Source organism: Aspergillus melleus, assembly GCF_016097325.1.
Source record: "Aspergillus melleus strain CBS 546.65 chromosome Unknown contig8, whole genome shotgun sequence".
NCBI classification, from domain to species: domain Eukaryota; kingdom Fungi; phylum Ascomycota; class Eurotiomycetes; order Eurotiales; family Aspergillaceae; genus Aspergillus; species Aspergillus melleus.
The window spans coordinates 294,466-313,308 of NW_025763377.1; the positions used below are offsets into that span (position 1 = coordinate 294,466).

General features: G+C 50.9%; 7 protein-coding genes across 8 annotated transcripts; 4 read left to right on the plus strand and 3 right to left on the minus strand.

The window, feature by feature from the left end:
• Positions 1-481: 481 nt before the first annotated feature.
• LDX57_012207 (uncharacterized protein) lies at positions 482-883 on the plus strand (the record flags this gene model as incomplete). Its single annotated transcript, XM_046093943.1, has 1 exon — positions 482-883. One exon carries the CDS (start codon positions 482-484, stop codon positions 881-883), a length of 402 nt encoding a protein of 133 aa, XP_045949922.1.
• Positions 884-2,388: 1,505 nt separating this feature from the next.
• LDX57_012208 (uncharacterized protein) lies at positions 2,389-3,680 on the plus strand (the record flags this gene model as incomplete). Its single annotated transcript, XM_046093944.1, has 3 exons — positions 2,389-2,713; positions 2,843-2,916; positions 2,988-3,680. 3 exons carry the CDS (start codon positions 2,389-2,391, stop codon positions 3,678-3,680), a joined length of 1,092 nt encoding a protein of 363 aa, XP_045949923.1.
• Positions 3,681-4,096: 416 nt separating this feature from the next.
• Positions 4,097-5,897, minus strand: LDX57_012209 (RNA polymerase II-binding domain-containing protein; the record flags this gene model as incomplete). The annotated part of the gene is made up of 2 exons (XM_046093945.1): positions 4,097-5,674; positions 5,748-5,897. 2 exons carry the CDS (start codon positions 5,895-5,897, stop codon positions 4,097-4,099), a joined length of 1,728 nt encoding a protein of 575 aa, XP_045949924.1.
• Positions 5,898-6,804: 907 nt separating this feature from the next.
• Positions 6,805-8,671, minus strand: LDX57_012210 (uncharacterized protein; the record flags this gene model as incomplete). The annotated part of the gene is made up of 4 exons (XM_046093946.1): positions 6,805-7,119; positions 7,182-7,321; positions 7,386-8,432; positions 8,491-8,671. The coding sequence occupies 4 exons, from the start codon at positions 8,669-8,671 to the stop codon at positions 6,805-6,807; spliced, it is 1,683 nt and encodes a 560-aa protein (XP_045949925.1).
• A 3,436-nt stretch (positions 8,672-12,107) lies between these two features.
• Positions 12,108-12,397, plus strand: LDX57_012211 (uncharacterized protein; the record flags this gene model as incomplete). Its single annotated transcript, XM_046093947.1, has 2 exons — positions 12,108-12,295; positions 12,364-12,397. The coding sequence occupies 2 exons, from the start codon at positions 12,108-12,110 to the stop codon at positions 12,395-12,397; spliced, it is 222 nt and encodes a 73-aa protein (XP_045949926.1).
• A 1,763-nt stretch (positions 12,398-14,160) lies between these two features.
• Positions 14,161-14,568, minus strand: LDX57_012212 (uncharacterized protein; the record flags this gene model as incomplete). The annotated part of the gene is made up of 1 exon (XM_046093948.1): positions 14,161-14,568. The coding sequence occupies one exon, from the start codon at positions 14,566-14,568 to the stop codon at positions 14,161-14,163; it is 408 nt and encodes a 135-aa protein (XP_045949927.1).
• A 298-nt stretch (positions 14,569-14,866) lies between these two features.
• SSL2 lies at positions 14,867-18,036 on the plus strand. Of its 2 annotated transcripts, XM_046093949.1 has the most exons (3): positions 14,867-15,291; positions 15,345-15,461; positions 15,528-18,036. In XM_046093949.1, the coding sequence occupies exons 1-3, from the start codon at positions 15,261-15,263 to the stop codon at positions 17,852-17,854; spliced, it is 2,475 nt and encodes an 824-aa protein (XP_045949928.1). In that variant the 5' UTR covers positions 14,867-15,260; the 3' UTR covers positions 17,855-18,036. The 2 variants fall into 2 exon arrangements, with proteins under 2 accessions (XP_045949928.1, XP_045949929.1); XM_046093950.1 differs by having other exon boundaries at positions 14,867-15,461.
• The last annotated feature ends 807 nt before the right edge of the window (positions 18,037-18,843 follow it).

The window sequence follows — 18,843 nt, forward strand, 5'->3', positions numbered from 1 at the left end:
GACTTAAGCTATCTCATCTACCAGAAATCTTCTAGTACTCTACCAAATCTTCTAAGCCTGACCTTAGTTTCGAATACCCACGCCCCTTTTCACCCTTTCTTCGAACCAAAAATCCCGTTTCTCTGTTCATTGTCTTGGTGACTCGTCGTTTTGACTTTATCCCCTGTCTATTACCCTTTTGAGATCCTATAACTCTGTGGAAAGGTGAGCCTGCAGAAGATTTTGCCCTTGCTTATGGAAAGGGACCTCCTTCCATGTCTTTGTGCCGCGACTAAAAGTCCGCCCTTCGCCAACATGAATCCCACGCCAAAAGCAGCAAGCTGGGTCCTGGCCGACTGGGACTCGAATATCACGCCTTGTAAATAGAATACGAAACTATCATGACGAGACATCTTGAGGTCATCGTCTCCTGACGATAGACCATCTTCAATCATGTGGAATGATTTGGCGCTGACAACAGTATTCTGCAGGAGCTTCAATTATGTCTAGATTCATGGAGCAACAGACCCAGGCCCCCCAGGGCATGTTCCCCGCGGATGGTGGAGGCTACAATCCTCCTAGCGAGCCTCATGTCGACACCACCCGGTCTTTGGACCCTCACACCTCGATTGAAGACTACAGCCGCGTGATGCTACAGTACACTCAGAACCGGATGTCTGGGTTCGCTCGTCTGGACGATGACAAAGGGTCGCCCGCGGGTCGAAGCAGCGGAAGCAGCGATACTGGCAATGAAAGCGGTGATTCTACTAGTGGCATTTTGGCCCGTCAAATCAATGGCCGCGACTCTACTGCTCGTTCTAGCAGTGCCTCCTTTAACAGCAGCCCTTACGGCAACGGAGAGACAACCGGGTCCGCCAGGGACAACTCCAAACAGTCGTTCTAAGGAGGACGCCGCCCTAGCCTGAGTTCGTCTTTGACTTTGGGGGGATCGATTGTAATCTGATCTCCCTTCCAGGACCAACTCATGGGCGGGCGGTCGTCAGGTCGTTGGCAATAGCTTTCGACGCAAGTCCTTTTCATAGCATGGTGTTGGCGACGATCACAGGAGACATGACGCTTTGGTTGTCTCCGGGCGTTTCAAGAGTTTACTTTGATTTACATTCTCAAGCAATGGTGGAGCGACATCTCCTAGACGATCTACGAGTTCAATTCTTTCGCAAGAGTCCTGGTGAAACTCTTGATCAACTGGAGATATACGACATGGACCTCCACAGTTTCTTTTTGATACTTTCCCCTTTTTTGCATTGATGATACCTTCTGGAACGGATCTTATAGATTCTAGATATGACAACCGCGCTTTTGGTCTTCAACTGGTCTCAAGCAAATCGATGTCTACTCAGGGGTGAATTTCCTTTCTTATCGTCGTTTACACATCGGTGTGTCACTCCTTTGATCGACGTCGTCTTGCTGCGGTGACTGGTCCTTGCTTTGTGCTCTGGCTGGTCCGCCCCCTTTTTTTTTTTTTTTTCATGCCATTTGCGCTCCCCTTGGATTTTGGTTAGAGCTGTTATCCTAGGTCGGCAGCCAGCAATCGATCCCTGCAACTCCATCCAGTTCCCTTTTCACTGTGCACTGCACAGTAATCGTGTATCATATATGTGTGCAGGACACTCATGTGTAAAAGATGTCCTTTTGTGCTTAGCGACAGCGATCATGATTTTTTGGTTTTTCTTTGGGTTTGTCTTTGGGAATGTGTTTGATCAACAGCAAGGATCGGGTTCATTTTTCTTTATGTGATGTACGATTAGAGTGACGGCCTGTTATGAGCCCAGGCATTTGATTTTACATGACCTTGATGACTGAATAAAACCTTTGGAATTGATTCTACTTTCAATGTATTATCTTTCTCTTTGCTTTCTTCTCCTTTTTTCCCCTGCGTTTGCCGTGGTGGTTTGCTATCCCAGGCACAGGGGTGAAACTTCCTATCCAAGGGATGGATGAAGTCATGAAACGAGCCGCAGCGCACATGCAAGATGACTGACACGCCTGCAAACCGATGCATGGTAACTGCACGATCTTCACATATCCTCTCTACTCTCATTGGCTCAATTGACATGGTAAGTCATAACAACCACATTCCAGCTATCTTGATTCACATTCCACAACGGTCCTGGTCTGTCAGAGAGCGCGTACATTAATCCATCCCTAGAGCCAGCCGCCCAGATTAATGAAGAGAGCGGGAAAGGAACAAGGATTGTCAAGGGGACGCAGGACCCCGAGCTCCTTCTTGCCTTGACTTTGGTGTCTTTCTTTCTATATTATCTGGATCTTGAGTGTCAACCCATTTTCTTTTCTGCTTCTTTCTCAGCTTTTCATGCTTAACCCATATTCTAATCTTCTCACCAGGAACAGAGATACCCAGGGAGATCAGATACATACAGATACAAAATGTATCCCCCAACGCTAATCCTTTCCCTCTCCATATCTCTCCTCACAACCTCCACCATCGCAATCCCTTTCGTCCCCCGCGCCGCCTCCGAAACACTCCCTACCAATTCGCAATCCAGCTACACAGACAACGACAAGATCCTAGACTCGCTGGTCACCCAGTCCGCGAAGGAATCGAGTAACCTGAATACCTGTCCGCCTTCGCATCCGTCCAAACAATGCTGTATGTCAATTACGGCGCTGGCGAATGGTGTCACGTCTGAGATTGGGGAGGTTGTGCCGTTGTTGAGCGATGTTAAGATTTCGTCGATTGTTAGCTTGGAGTGTACGTTCTCTTTTCCCAGTTGTCTGGTTTTTTTTCTTGAGCTGGATGTCATGAGTGCGGTGTCATGTTTGTCGGTTTTATGATCAGTTATGTGTAAGTGTGAGAGGATGCTAACGGGATATGAAACAGGTCGACCAATGGACGCAGACGGAGACAACGCAACTTGCTTGAACGATGTGATGTGTTGTACTGGAACCGGAGGGGTGAGTTATCCCTCTGCCATGGGACTATCAGCCTTTAAGACATTATCATAAAATACTAACGCTGAATATAGTCCAAATCCTCACTCATGAAAACCTGCAAACCATGGGACGAAGCTCTCGAATCCAAGAAAAAGGCTCTAGATAAGAATATCAATAAGCAACTGGAGCAGATGATGAGCAAGAACGGGACGAGTAGCTCGGCGTCGAGAGTCGCTGCGTCGAGTACCCCGAAGCCGAAGATGAATCCCGTTGCGGAGAAGGTGGCTAGGGTGCAGGAGTCTGTTTCTGGTCTTGTTGGACCTGCGACTTCGTCTGCGTCTGTTTCTTCGTCTGCCTCTACATCGGCTTCTAGTTCTACCTCTACGTCTACAGCCAAGTCAGCGTCGACATCGTCGGAAACTTCGAACTCTTCTAAGTCTACGTCTGCTACCTCTCCAACGGCACCAACTGAGAAAGCAACCAAGGTAGAAAAACCCAAGGTTGATACTACCTCGACAGCTCCGTCCGAGTCCACCACAGTCTCGGCCCCGGCGTCGCTTTCTACCATCATATCTCAGAAGGAGAAGGAGAAACAGAAGGAAACAACCGAAGAATCCGGCCCTACCTCATCATCAACTCCAGCTGAGGCAGCTACGACAGCTAAATCCGCCACGAAAGCAACAACAGTATCCCGGCGAGCAAAGACCAACACCGACATGTCTCAAACTTCGCTATCTTCAACGGATACCTCGAATACAGCTACTGCCACAGGCACGGGTCGTTAATCCCCCCTTTCTTCTGTTCCTCTCTTTCTTTTTTTTTTTTTTTTCAGGCGTTCTATTCTTCGTACCTTTCTTCCTTGTTTCCTCCTTCTCGTTTGATATGGTTCTTCTATCTGGTTCGGTTCGATTAGTTTATCTTGGCTCCTGGCGATGGAATGAGTGTGTGTATCTATGTCTGTATGTTCTGTATCTTTGTTTGTAAACATGTATGTAGTTGGAGGTGAATTGGATTGAATGGAATACCTTAGCTATATGAATGAATCAGGATCTGTTGGTTTCGTGAAAGATAGTCCAGTTAAATGATTATAGGTCGATAGATGGATAGGTAGTAGTATCAAAATTATTTATCTCATTTATAGTACATAATACATGCATTCCATCTAGCCATGTTCCAATAAGGGAGGGTAGCAGTGATTGATCTACCTCCATCGTCCCGGAGGCGGAGGGTATCCATACTGCCCCTGCCCCTGTCCCTGCCCCTGCCCCTGTCCGCCCGAATGAGGGGGAGGAAAGTGATACGATCCCGGAGGCATTTGCTGCGCAGGCCCGAACCCTGCACCACGGTGCATAGACGGGTATTGTCCGCCCTGCGCCTGGTACGGAGGAGGGAAATGCGACGTGTTCATGCCGGGTCCGGGTCCGTAGTTCGGCATCGGTGGGGGTGGTGGAGGCCATTGGCCTTGGTAGTTCTGCGGAGGTGGAGGTGGAACGCCCTGGGGAAACATCCCCGGTGGTGGCGGGAAGGGAGGCCCGCCCTGCGGACCGCCTGGGAAATGCATGGGATGTTGCGGGGGCATGGGAGGAGGATGTTGGTGATGGGGAGGATATGCAGGTGGGGGAGGTGCGTGGCCGTGGCCGTATGGATTTGGCGGAGGTTGGTGAAGAGGCGGCTGAGCTCGTGGAGGAGAGGGTTTTCGTGGGGAATATGATCTCGACGGCCGTGATCGAGATCGGGATCGGGACGGGGATCGCGAGTCGTATTTTCGACCTAGGGCTCTGCGAGGTGGAGTTTGGCTTCGCGACCGAGACCGACTCAATCGACTGTCGTCGCTCGCAACACTACTGCTGTATCGCCTCCTTTTCCGGGGCGTCAAACTGCGGCTGCGGCTGCGACTGCGGGAGCCGGGCCTAGCATTTCTCATCTTCATTTGCTGGCAGAATGATCGAGACCATCCGTAATAGGTTTCGCCGTCAAGAACGTCGCCGGTCTGGTCATCTCGAATTACCACCTCGCCCAGATCGTCAATGTCCACCACTTCACCTTCCTTCTGCTCCGGCTGGGTAGAATCGTAGATCCGGTCAACATCCTTGAGAAATTTCTTCACTGCCGTGACCAGTTTTTCATCTGCTGGACCGGCCAGAAATTGCAGAGGCTTGATTGTATCCGGGCGGAGAGGAATCGTCGAATTCGGAATGATATGGGGGATGAGGTTTCCGGCCGGTAGGTCATAGAACGGGGTCGAAGCATCACCATGGGTCGCGGGCATCACAAAGGGAACATCCTTTCCAGAAGGCTTATTTGTCGAATCCAGATTACTCGTCTCGACGTCAATCGACGTTTTGACGGGCCCCGACGAGGCCGAGTTCTTGACGACCTCGCGCAACTTGCCGACATAGTCACTACCGTAATACTCATTCTCCTCCCAGATATCCAGCAGATCGTCCAATCTTCGATGGTGTTTCGGGTTCTTTTCTCGATCGTAGGAGGCCGCATAGCCCAGCAACTCCACGATATACGGCTGCAGCGAGCCGCTAACGGTGGAGAAGGCGGCCTTCGATCCCATGTGGTATTTGGTGTGATGGAACACGTCATTCAGCAGGTACATGATATGCAGGCGTTTACGCTTAGCCGACGTCGCAGGCCGGGCGGCCGACTTGGTCGGAGAAGCACCCTCTTCCGCGGTGAACGAGCCGGACAAGGCAGCGAGGTACTTGGCCCAAACCCCCACCCGGTTGGATGAGGAGACGACATGGCGCAGTAGCCATGATTTGCAGGCCTAGTGCATGCCGGGCACGATGATTTAGTATGACACGGTTTTCGACAGTCAAGGACTCGACGGATCATCAAACCTGGATGTTTGCTGACGAGCAGTGGGATAGCGCTCTGTCGAGTGCGGTGTGGAACGCGGTGATCTCGTCGCGTGTCACCGACGTGGGGTCAGGGCGTAGAAGCCCGGCCGATAAGGAGGCCTTTGCAATGGCAAGTTGATGCGACGCCATTGCGAGATACCTGGAGAGCAGCGGAGAGAGGTGTTCCTTGGAGCTTGTCGGAGCCGCGGAGGAGACTTGGGGCGGTTATCACACGTGACCTGGATGTTCCGGTCGGTGGATCCAATCAGGTGACCAAAAGTATAAAAAACCACAGATTTCACATGACTTTTTGAGAGTGTACAAGTCAAAAAATAACAGAATTTGTATGGTGCTGAATGTTTGCAAGCTACTGCCTGCATCAACAGAGCCAAATACTCTGTCAAAATTTTGTATCTGACGAACAAAGTTACTAGCTATCTAAAACTCCGGTCGTTTTGAATTATCGCCTTTTTTGCGGCTGTGAGAGTCGAAATGACTGCGGCAGGGCGTCTTTGCTAGGATCTGCTGCGGTCGAGTTTGGGGTCGGCGTTGGCGGTCAGGCTTCCACGTTCTGCCGGTACTCGCGATTGCCTGAGGCTGCTATGCCAAGCATTGGGCATGTATACAACAAACACCATAGATGATGTCTTCCTTGATACCCATGATCATGATCTCTTGATTTATTCGATCTTCCCTTATATCCGTACACAGAAAGACACCATAAAAGGGTAACTATATATCCTCTAGTTTCCCTATCCTCATACCTATACACAGAGAACTACTTCAACTTAGAAATCGTTAAGAAATTAGAATTCGGAGTGCACGTTGGTCTAGTATTTAATACAACAGGCTATTTACATGAAAGGCATTCAAAGAATGAAGCAACAGCGTTAAGGACAGTAAGAAGCAGACAATATCAGGAAACGAGGGGAATTAGTTGGAAGATACGTAATGATACAGATGCACATCCGAACTCATTAGTACTGGGTCACCCCGGGTCCTTAACGGACCCGATGCTTCCATTTAAGTAGTCGTCATGATTCCGAACGCTCGACCTCTAGAAGCGGGCGGCGTGGCGACGGTGACGGCGCTGGTGGTCACGAAGGTGAAGGTTGGGAGCAGCAGCCGAGCCCGAAGGGTTGGGGGTGGCCACCGGAGTCGAGTTCACGACGGAGGTGGTGGTGGGGTTCGACGGGGGAGCAGGCTGCGAGGGGACAGCAACCGAAGAGGTGGTAGCCACGGCGGTAGACGAAGCGACCTGGGTGGAAGAAGTAGCAGCGGCCGTGGTGGTGGTGGGGGCAGCGCTGGTGGTCTCCTCGGCACGAGTAGGGCCGAAGGGGAAGCACTTCTCGTCGATGTCGGCGTTGTACTCCTGTTGAATAGTTAGATGGCGGGGTTCTCTCCGATTGTTTCACGATTCACGGGTCAACTTACAGCGATGGTCGCCTCAGCAATGGGGTTCTGCTTGTCGTCGGCCTTGGCCAGAGTGGCGTCCAGGCTGACACCGGCAGAGGGAGCGAAGGTAACGCCAAAGATGTGCTTGTCCTCGTCGTCAGAGCAGACACCGTCGGACGCTGTAGCAGGTCTCGTTAGCATCCAGTTAATCAGAATAGAGTGTGGGTTGAATTCAGGACTTACATTCAGCCAGAGTGAGGGTGGCGGAGACGGAAGGCTTCAGGTCGATACCGGCTTCCCATCCCTTTCCGAGAACCTCGACGGCAATCTGAGCAGAAGCCTTGGCGTAGACCTCAGCAGTGGCTTCGATCTGAGCATCGACCTTGAGGGGAAGAGGAGAAACGGAAGGAGTCCATCCGTCAGAGGTGACGTCGGCGCCGCTGATATCAATGTCCAGGGTGGCAGAGTCGTCAATGTCAAGGGAAACACCGGCGGAGATGGTTGCCTCACCGGCAACTTCACCGAAGCTGTAACCAACGCTGAAAACGATCTGGGGTCCGATCTCGAGGATGCCCTTGATGGAGATACCGCCGATGGGGATGGTGGCCACGTCGAACTCGTCACCCATCTCCTCGGTGAAGTTACCGCCGATTCCGATGGAGGGTCGGATGTCAAGACCCACGCCGCTAGGCTTCATGTTCACGGAAGCGGACTTGGGGAAACCGAACTTGGTCTCAATGTGGAAACCGAAGTCAAAGGATCCGCGGGATTTGCACTCATCACAGCCCAAGGTGACATGCATGTCAGTGTTGGGGATAGGGATCTCCTTGCTGAAATCGATGTCATGGTTGAAGTCGATGGAAAAGTCCTTGTCGTAGTCACGCTTCTCGTTGCCACCAGTTGAGCCAGTGTTCCAGTTGCCGACGGTGAGTTCGTAGTTCTGGAGAACGGTCTCCCAGGTCGAGGCCTTACCGGTCAACTTGGCAGTCTGGGTGTTCTCGTCGAAGAAGATCTTGGAAACCTCGAAGGGCATACGGTTCTTGTTCCATCCGCAGTGTTCACGACCCGCAATGACGATCAGAGTACGGTCGTCCTCCTCGTTGATCCAGTTCCATGCCTTCTGGGAGCGGGCAAAAGAGTTGGGGTCGGTGTAGTCGACCGACAAGGTGGTCTGAGTGCAGTTCACGCTGTGGAGCTTGTTGCGGAACTTCTCGATGTTGATAATGCTGACCTTCTCATCACCCGTGTCGACGGTCAATTTAGCCAGAGAAGATTTACCATCGGCGCTAGCTATACGGGGACCGTTGTCAGTGCTTGATAGTGGGTGGAGGGGAAAACGGAAACTTACCACCCCAGTAGAGGGAGTCAGACTTCATACGATCGAAGCCCTCGAACGGGAGGTTCTCGCCTCGAGCGGCGAGATCAGAAGTCGGCGGGTCAATTTCCACCAGCTCCAGACCCAGGATAGGCTGAGCAGCAAAGGAGAGTAAAAGGCCGGAAGTCAGCCATGACCGGGAAAAGTTCACCATCTTGAAATGAACGAATGAATGAATGAATTAATGAACGAAAGCCAAGTCTTCAACCAGGAAGATTAATGGATCAGTTCTAGAAAAGAGTGGATAGAGGTGAACCTCTGGCGTGATGGTACTGAAAGTCTGTCTGGATCAAACATTATTTTCCGGGCGATTGAGCATCTATTTAACATAAACCTCGTAGGGCCATAGCCTCGTCCGACCTCAAGATCGAATATGGCCCCCGACATCCAACACCAGGAGGCTTGGTCAATGGCCAGGATGACAGGACGTTCCTGGTGCCTGTTAGTCCCAGGAACGGCGAAAGTCTATGAGCTCTAAGCCTGCATCTCTCAGGGGGCTGAGATGATCTTAGCACTAAGAGACGGAATTGTTCGTATTGTACCCCGTAGCGGAGACCGATCCACCTGCAACGAAGGGCAATGAGGCTCATTGTGAAACCAGCCACCAGCATGGCCCTCTTTGCGAGGCCTATGTCATCGCCCTATTCCCCGTTATCACGGATATTTCAATTTGAATTTGGGGGTGCGCCGTCATCAAGCCAGGCGCGATGGTCTCAGGATCCATGAAAGTCTAGCCAGGATGTATAGCCCTGGCAGGCTTCTAGAAGCTCACTGCGTTCTTGTCGTCGTTTCTCTGTATTTCCAATGGCCTCGAAAAGAGAGGGTGGATCAATCTAGCCAATGAACTTGGGGGCTATGGCGTATGAATCGTAGTTGCATCGAATCAAGAGAGGCGGCCCCCGAGATTGTCCATGGCGCTGCCCGGTTGTTGCTTCTGACGGGCGTATTTGGTTTATTTTTGTTTTTTCAGCTTTGGTTTTGGCGCTTATGGCAGGGGGCATAGAGGGTGTGCGCAGCAATTTGGCCCCAAAAAGGCCCGTCGTGCTCGACCCTCCAAGGGAACTAGCGCAGGTCGGTGCATGTATAGGGTTTTGAGTAAGATGAAGTTCGTAAAGGAAATTGAGCCCACAGGGTTCAACCAGTGAGGAAGTCCTGTGGTGGGACCCTCACGAGATATCTTATCCTCTCTAGGGAAAGTCATGCTGAGCGGATGCATAATGGTCCTAGTTCGAGTTAGGTCGAAAATCCTTTGCGAACAAGCTCAAACTGCCTACTGTGTTATTGTTCCTGAAACGCCCTAAAAGCAGGAACGATGCCCAGAATAGTTTCAGCCTTCTGACACCATATGACAGGGACTCGAAACCATATGGTCTATATAGCCCACAGGGCCAGCTATACGAGGTGGCGTTCGATCGCCCTGCGAGAGACAGGGACTCAGGGTGCGTTGCGCAGTGCGCATAGCCGCACGAAGTTCCTCGTTGGGTTGCGGTTTGTGGTCAGGAACTAAAATGCCTAGGGCTGCCGAGATAGGAGCTCTTGGGGGCCAGGGGGAAAGGAACCCAGCCTTGATGGGGGCCAACTCTGCAAACAAACACAAACGAGAGAGGATTCGGGATTTCATATAGTGGATTAATAACCATAACAGCACTTGACTTCCAACAGAAGCGGGAACTGTTGGTTAATCCAGTTCATCAGATATGAAGTTCATCGCTTGGCAATCCACGTAAGGCTCTGTCAATTGATATAGGACCGCGAAATGGTATGCAGCGCAGGGTATCATGGTTTTCCTGCCCTTCTGGCGCCCGGAATTAGGGCTGCCCAGCTAGACTCCATCAGTCCATAGTGATTGCCAGTTTCCGCACCACATCCACTAAGTGGATTAAAAATCACCGGGCAGAGCCCACCAGGGCTTTGCCATTATTATTACCCCTTAAAAGCCGTGTTCCAGCCTGCGCGTTAACAGGGCGCCTTAAATCTCCCAGGGGGTGGCCTTGGCCTCTTGTAAGCGGCTGGACGGCGGCTAGTGCAGGCTAATCTTATAGTGCTCACTGAACCTTCAACTACAGACCCCGAGTCGGTAGCAAGAGAGATAGACGAAGTTGGGCAACGAGTAAGGGCGACCGTTCTGATCGACTGCGGCCCTACTCTTCTGAGATTAGTTGGGCGACGCACAGCCTCCAAAGTTCGAACCATGAAGGCTCTGATAAACGATGGATGCGGAGCAGATCATTGAATGTTGGGATCGGCCGTCTTGTTTTTCCTTTTGACGTTTGTTCCCTTTGTTCTCGCATCACGGAGGGGGGCCAAAACGTGACCTGCACCAGTGACATCCTAATTGGGGAAAGCTTGGAATCCTGCGCCTGGCAGCAACTGCCCAAGTCGGCAGTGCTGACTACTCGTAATGATCCCACAGCTTTTGGCCCCATCCAATTTGAGTCCACAGGCTGAGTACGGAGTACTTTTTCGTTCTTATCTTCTGCGATATATGTTATTTTAAGTCCAAAGGGCCCAGTTGTCAACAGGGGTACTGACAATGCCCCATTCTACTTTACTGCGCCGTTATATAAATACCGTGTGACCCCAGGAGCGCCAACTCGTGTTTTCTTTTCCTGCGGGGTCGGGTGGTCCACGCCGCCATCGGAACCTCCCACAAGCATCAGGGCCTCAGGGTTCAGGCATCCAGGCAGACCGCCAGCTCCACGGGCCGACCCCTTAGATTAGATGATCTAAGTCCAATGAGCGCGTTTACTGTTGATTCTTTATTTATGTATGCAGTACCTTGCTGAATCATGACCACCGGGGACACTCAGTCCGAGAACACCAGTTCCAATTCACAGCTCACGTACACCGTACACCTCCTGTAGACGCAACTACGGTGTACCGCGATCCCCGCCCGCAGCCCCGCCAGTCTGCCCACTCGGAAGCAGAGAGAAAGATGGCGTGAGTGTCTCCCTTCTCCACGATTCCATATGGCCACCCCGGCATTTGGGCGCCCAGTCCACCGATCGCTCATGCATTCATCATATGTTGTGTACATCCGTAGCCTCTGCGACGCTCCTGTAGCCTATCAGGCACCCGTCGGTGGAGGATGGTGTGCTCGGTCCGTCCTATCGTGATCGATCTGGCGCCTGGCTAGGGGGTCGACTCGCTGACTGTCTCCTGCGTCGGATGACTTGGTCATTGGATGGTCCGGAATGTTCGTCCAAATGCTAGTCATTGATCATGATACCCATTCGGCCTGAGAGGTCCCGGATAAGTCTTTTGGAACTCTGCCATCATCGAATGGTGGGCCGAGAGAACCCCGCAGGCCAGTCAGTTCTCCACTCTTGCTGTTTCTATACGATGTGCAGTGCGTCAATCATCCTCCTGTATATCCTTGCTCCCCTTATAAAGCTGGCGCTATCCCCTGTCCTCTTTACGATCTAATCATCCTTAGATCCCACGTTCTATAATATTCAATAAATAGAGCACGCCGTCCATCGCCAAAGTTCAATCCGACTCTGCACAGCACCTTCCGATCATCCCACATCTGCAGTCTTCGATAGATCCAGCTCCGTCTACATAGAACCAATCTCCCTACAACCTCAACCATGTCTATCGCCGCTCAGCTTGTCCGTCCCACAATTCGGCACTTCTCTGTCCACCGTCCTCGTCCGGATACGCGAGCCTCTCGATTCGTCGCCATGTCCTGCCTAGTCTCCGCTGTGGTAGTGCCCTTCATCCCACCGGCTCTCGAAAGCTCCCGCGAGAAGAATCTGGGGTACCCCAACCATAACAAGTAAGGGTTATCCGCTACCACGCGATTCTCGAGTCTCGTTGGCTAACTGTCCCTGCTTCTCCCTGCAGACCTCAACCCCCTCTCTGTTTCCATGCCCGCTAGACCTTATGACCCCACGATCGGAGTCTTTACCCGGTATCGATGGCATCATCGCGGCCTCGAGCTCCACAACTTCATTCGTTTACCTCATGATCCTAATTTCTTATGTCCTGGTCTGTCCCCAACCGTGGGGACATTACACATATCGGATGGTGTATCGGCGCAATCATGTGGTTGGACATTGTTTGGAACGGAGTTAATTGGGTTGATATTACTTCTTCGGATGCTTCCCCTTTTCTTTAGAGGCTGGCCTCGAGGGGTGTTTCGGTTTGGAGGTCTGAAGACGAGTGCGCCGTACTCGTATGGGCAATTCAGGGAATTGCCATCCATGTATGCTGAATCCCATTGAAGATAGCTAGACGCACGCACCCGATGAAGACGAATAATGAAATAAGATAATGATACCAATTATTCTTCTCTGTTTTGCAAAATGAGTATAAGCAGCTAACTGTACAGAGTCGTCCGAAACCATTCCGGATATGCAGACACATCAATCGAAATAAAGCCATCTCTGTTGAATCTTTCGAGCGCATCTTCAATAATATTTCGTGTTAGGGGGCAAACCTTGTATCTGGTCTTCTCTCTGCAGTTTATCATAGTCAACATCTAATGACAAAAAGCAATGAGGAAATGAAAACACGTACCAAAAGCTTCCCAAAACTCTTCACGAGATCGACTTCATATTGACAATAAGCCTTCTCATGACTCCCCATATCATCGAAAGTCATAGCAACGTCGAAATCCATCCACACAATCTTAACACCAGACACGACCAGCATATTTTTCGGGTAAACATCATGATGGTGGATAAAAGCATCATGTATCGCTTTGATACCATCCACCGCGGAGCGAAAGAGATCGTCAGAGTAATTCACACAGTTCAATCGTTCCGCATCCGGTAAATACTCGAGAATAATTGCCCTCGGCAGGAACTGATCATTTGCGAAATGTTTCAGCTCCGGGTGAAACAAAGATGGATCAATTCGATCGATGTAGCCGTGAACGGAGGGAACAAAGCCGCGATCACACACGCCGAATTGAGAGAGGTTATGGTAGGCATTCAGCTCACAGCGAAACCGATTGAGGTCTCGGCCTTTTTTGCTGTAGCCTGGGTCGCCGTTGTCATGGAACTATCTAATATGTCAATGTTGTGAAGGAAGATCCAGTGGATGTACATACGAGCTTCATTATATATCTTGTCCCACATATGTGTATTTCAAAGATCATCGAGGCTTCTGAACGACTGATTTCCCGTCTTATATCAATATCACGGGGGTCCGGATCTAGCGAGCGTACACCTGAACTCATGGTCGCTGGGTGAACTACATGGATGGTGATGTGTGGCATGGAGTGGGCTTGCTGAGAACGCGTAAACTCTTCCTAACAGCATCCCCCTTGCATTATGTAAAATACTGGAGCCAGTAAGAATTGGGAAAAACGAATTATCTATCAGATACATTTATATGTGCAAACCATGCTATAAGATATTTATATCCTACAATCAGCGTATCAAATGATTAGGGGTTGAAAATAAGTCTCTCTATACAAGATATAGAATGCAATTTCGGGCGGCTCCGGATCAATTTATCTTCACAGCCCAGCCGTGGGAGTCCAAGGAGCCGACGAAACACCCAGAGAGCCTCGAGTATATGTACAGGGCCATAGTACAGTAGCTTTTCAACCACCATGCGTATGACAGGGTCAAAATTCTGACTTTTAAACACCACCCTAGTCCCTCGTCCTACTCACTTCTCTGATCGGGGAGTTCACAGCCGATTGCCCTTCGGAGGCCGAAATGGTTGAGCAGCTTCGTATTTCCCCTTCGCTAACACACGTTCTGCATCTGTTTCGGGCTCGTGGCGGGTCGGGGCCGGGTCATGGCTGGCCTCAGCGCTAGGCGAAGCTACGTCGTCGGAAGCACCCTGAAATCGGGTCATGTTGGCGCGTTTCAAACTCGGGGAGTCGGTCGGGTTTGGAGTCGGTTCATTGTACGCGGCTTGCCGTCGGTGCTGGGCTTCCATGGCAGCCATTTCCGCCTTGCGCTTCATTTCGCTCTCGAATCGGGCTGCACGGTCGGCGTTGATGGATTTCTTCGCGAAGTAGTAGGCTCCGCCGCCGGCTGTCGTTGGACGTGGAGGGTCAGAAGCTATGTATGGAGTATCGATGCATGACATTGGACCTACCGACACACAGAGCGCCCCAGCCATACCTGTTGGCGTTGACATTCGAGTCAGTAATCTAGTTCTCGACTCGTCCAAGACAATGGAGACTGGGCCAGTGTCGGCTCACCAGGTTGATCGAATCTGCATGGGGAAAACAATGTTAGCCAAAAATCCTCCCGGCTAAGTAACTGTCTCCAGAAGGACGAGGGCCTACCGTGTTCATGATGCCTAATATACACAATTGACAAGCGACAAGGGACGGAGTGTGCAGAAGCAAAATGCAGGCGGGAGAAGTAAGCTAAGGAACTAACTACGTCAACATTAATGGAGATTAGCGCCTGGGCGGGCGGTGAGTCATGCTGACCAATGATGCTTATTCGTTGCCACCCGTCAACACCGTCGATCTTCCTTTCATTCTCACTTCTTCGCCTTGTCTCTTAAGGTTCCTTTCAACCCGTCCTTCTTTTTACCCCTTCCGATCTCCCTACGTCTCTTGCCTTTCAGTCCCTTCAGGCTCTGCGAGGGCACGGACGTGGTCGCATCGCAAGGATTCGTTTTCTGGCTGATCTCGAGCCTGGCTCATCCAAGGCGCTGGCAGCCTTCCGACGGAGCTCTTACATCCATCGACCCTTATCCGCTCGAGACATCACGGCACGATAGACCATAGAACTTTCGCCTCTATATAAAAATCAAAAAGTCACAATATGCCGCCCGCCAAGCGCAAGGCTACTGATAGTATGGATCTCCGGGACTTGAGGCTGGTGGATAGCAGGCTGACCTTCGGCTAGGCGGTCGGTCAAGTAGAGCTTCGAAGCGGGCGACACCCGTGCCTGACATCCAAGATGTTGGCAGTAGCGACGACTACTCGGACTATGAGCAAGATGCGAAGGAAAACAGTCTGAAAGGTACCGTAGAGTAACCGCACGACAAGAAAGGACACCAAACCGTGTGCTAACAACTTGTGTTTAAAGAGGTCGTGGACAAATTCTCGCTCGAATCGTTTAGCAACAAAAAGGATAATTCGATCCAAAGGCAGGATCCCAACTTTGGCTACAAAGACTTCTCCTCGCTTTCCTTGAAATCGGACCATGCGAACCGCCCCCTCTGGATCGATCCCTTAAAAGGCACCATCACCTTGGAAAGTTTCTCGCCGCTGGCTCCTCAGGCCCAGGACTTTCTGACGACTATCGCCGAGCCGCTTTCGCGTCCGACCCATCTCCATGAATATCGACTCACCGGAAACAGTTTATATGCGGCGGTGTCGGTCGGTCTCCAGCCTCAGGATATCATCAACTTTCTGGATCGGTTGTCGAAAACACCGCTCCCGGACACAATCAAATCGTTCATCATCGACTTCACGAAATCCTACGGCAAGATCAAGGTCGTTCTGAAACATAACCGCTTTTTCGTGGAAAGTACCGATCCAGGGATGCTGCAGATGCTTCTCCAGGACGAGGTTATCGGACCGCAGAGACTACAAGGGACGGAAGGAATCATTCAGCAAGCGGCACCAAAAATGGGAGGCCTGGTCATTCCAGGTACCAAAGATGCGGCGGGAGTACAGCAGACATCTGAACAGAAACCGGCAGAGGATGCCGGGGCGGAAGGCCGTCAGGAGGATGACCTTCTCCTGGCCATTCGCGACGATGACGATGACGACGAGCAAGCTCAGGTTCACAGTTTCGAAATTCCGAACGAGGCAGTGGAACCGGTCAAAGCGCGCTGTCAAGCTATGGGCTGTCCGGCACTGGAGGAGTATGATTTCCGAAACGACGAGATCAACCCTACGTTGGATATCGATTTGAAGCCAAATGCTCGGATTCGAAGCTATCAAGAAAAGAGTCTGAGTAAGATGTTTGGTAACGGACGTGCTAAGAGTGGAATCATTGTCCTTCCCTGTGGTGCAGGCAAGACTCTGGTGGGTATCACGGCGGGGTGCACGATCAAGAAAGGGACCATCATCCTTTGTACCAGTTCCATGTCGGTGGTTCAATGGAGAAATGAATTTTTGCGGTGGTCGAACATCGACCCTGGTGACATTGCCGTGTTCACCTCGGATAACAAAGAGAAATTCCGCCGATCAACCGGTATCATTGTGTCGACATATTCCATGGTCTCGCAAACCAGGGCTCGATCACACGATGCTCAGAAGATGATGGACTGGATTCAGTCCCGAGAATGGGGTCTCATGATCCTTGACGAGGTGCACGTCGTGCCTGCATCCATGTTCCGAAAGGTCACCTCTGCTATTGCGACGCAGAGCAAGCTCGGTTTGACCGCCACACTGCTTCGTGAAGATGACAAGATCAAAGATTTGAACTTCCTGATCGGACCCAAGCTTTACGAAGCTAACTGGATGGAACTGGCCGAGCAAGGACATATCGCCAAGGTCCAGTGTGCCGAGGTCTGGTGTCCAATGACTACGGAATTTTATTCCGAATACATGAGGGAGAAATCCCGGAAGGCGGCCCTTCTCTATATTATGAATCCTCGCAAATTCCAGGCCTGCCAGTTTCTCATCGACTACCACGAGAAGCGAGGCGACAAGGTCATTGTGTTCTCTGACAATGTCTACGCCCTCGAACGGTACGCGTTGAAATTGAACAAGGCGTATATCTACGGAGGAACGCCTCAGAATGAACGAATGCGTATTCTGGAGAACTTCCAGCACAACGAACAGGTCAACACCATCTTCTTGTCGAAGATCGGAGATACGTCTCTGGATTTGCCTGAGGCGACCTGCTTGATCCAGATCTCTTCTCATTACGGTTCTCGTCGTCAAGAGGCCCAGCGACTGGGTCGTATTCTGCGAGCCAAGCGTCGTAACGACGAGGGCTTCAATGCATTTTTCTACTCGCTCGTGTCGAAGGACACGGATGAGATGTTCTACTCCTCCAAACGACAGGCCTTCCTTGTCGACCAGGGCTATGCCTTCAAGGTGATCACCCACTTGCAAGGAATTGAAAATTTGAACGGTCTCGCCTACGCAACCCCGGGCGAGCGTCGAGAGCTGTTGCAAGAAGTGATGCTGCAGAACGAAACCTCGGCCGAAGTGGAGCACGTCAACGACGATCTCTTCTCCGAGCGCAGCGGTGGCATCCGAAAGGGCAAAGGCGCTGTCAAACGCAGTGCGGCTACTCTCAGCGGTCTGGCTGGTGGTGAAGATATGGCGTACATCGAGTATAACAAGAGCAGGAACAAGCAGCTGAAAGACAAGGCAGGGCATCACCCGCTGTTCCGGAAAATGGAGCGGGATCGTCTCAAGCGCAAGAAGGAAATGCAGGATTTCAATCGTTGAAATCAGATTGGAAATGGCGTTTAGAATTGGTTGGTTGGTTCACATTTGAAAAGGTCATTGTTGTATAAGGAAGCATATGGATCAGATTTGGAGGTACTTTACAAATAAATTACGAATATAAATAATATGAAATGTTGTCTAGTCACTTTTGTTGAACTCAGATTATGCATAATCTAGGGCAATAGCGAGGTAACACGTTAGGAATTTTGTGGTGGTCAGCTCTGTTGAGCTTGATCCTGAGGTGTCTAAATATATTTGTTCCGCATCAAACTCTCTTCCCTCTACCACTCCATCCTGAACCATCCCTATATCCACTAGAGCAAAGTAACAAACATCTACAAATACAAGACTCAACTTCAGGACAACACACAGTCCAGAACAAACAACAAGTCAGCAATAAGTAATCAAAATGGCCTCGACGATCTCGGATCTCCTTCGGTCCCCCGGACTTCCGAGCAGCTTACAAAGTTTACCTGTCTGACATGGGCCCCCCTGCAAAACTAGCTGCAGAACAATTACTAACAGTTTACTAACAGCTTAACAAGAGTCTCGTATTTGACAATCTAGAACCCAAAATAACAAACAAAGAGCTCGTGTCCTACATTGCATGACCCCAGGTGGGCACGTGAGGTCGCGCCCGCTGACAGATCCATTAGCGATGACGTCGCCGACGGGAACCGCGAAGGACCGAAGACCGAATCGAAGGGCCCATGGCGTATGCCGTCTGGTGGATTACAATTACCTACCCTACAATCAATCAGGTTTAGGATGATTTGATTCCCCGCTTGGTTTTTCCGGGGGGACGAACTGGGATTAATCTTGGAGTGGTTAGACGAGATTCAAACTATTTAGACTGGTTGATGGGCGCGTGTTCCCATCTGCTTTCTTATCGTACTTTCTCATGCATTGGTCTCGAGCTTCTCAGTACGCGAGTCTTGATCGAACTATCTTTTTACAGAGCAGATCGCAATTACTAAAGAAGAAGCTTG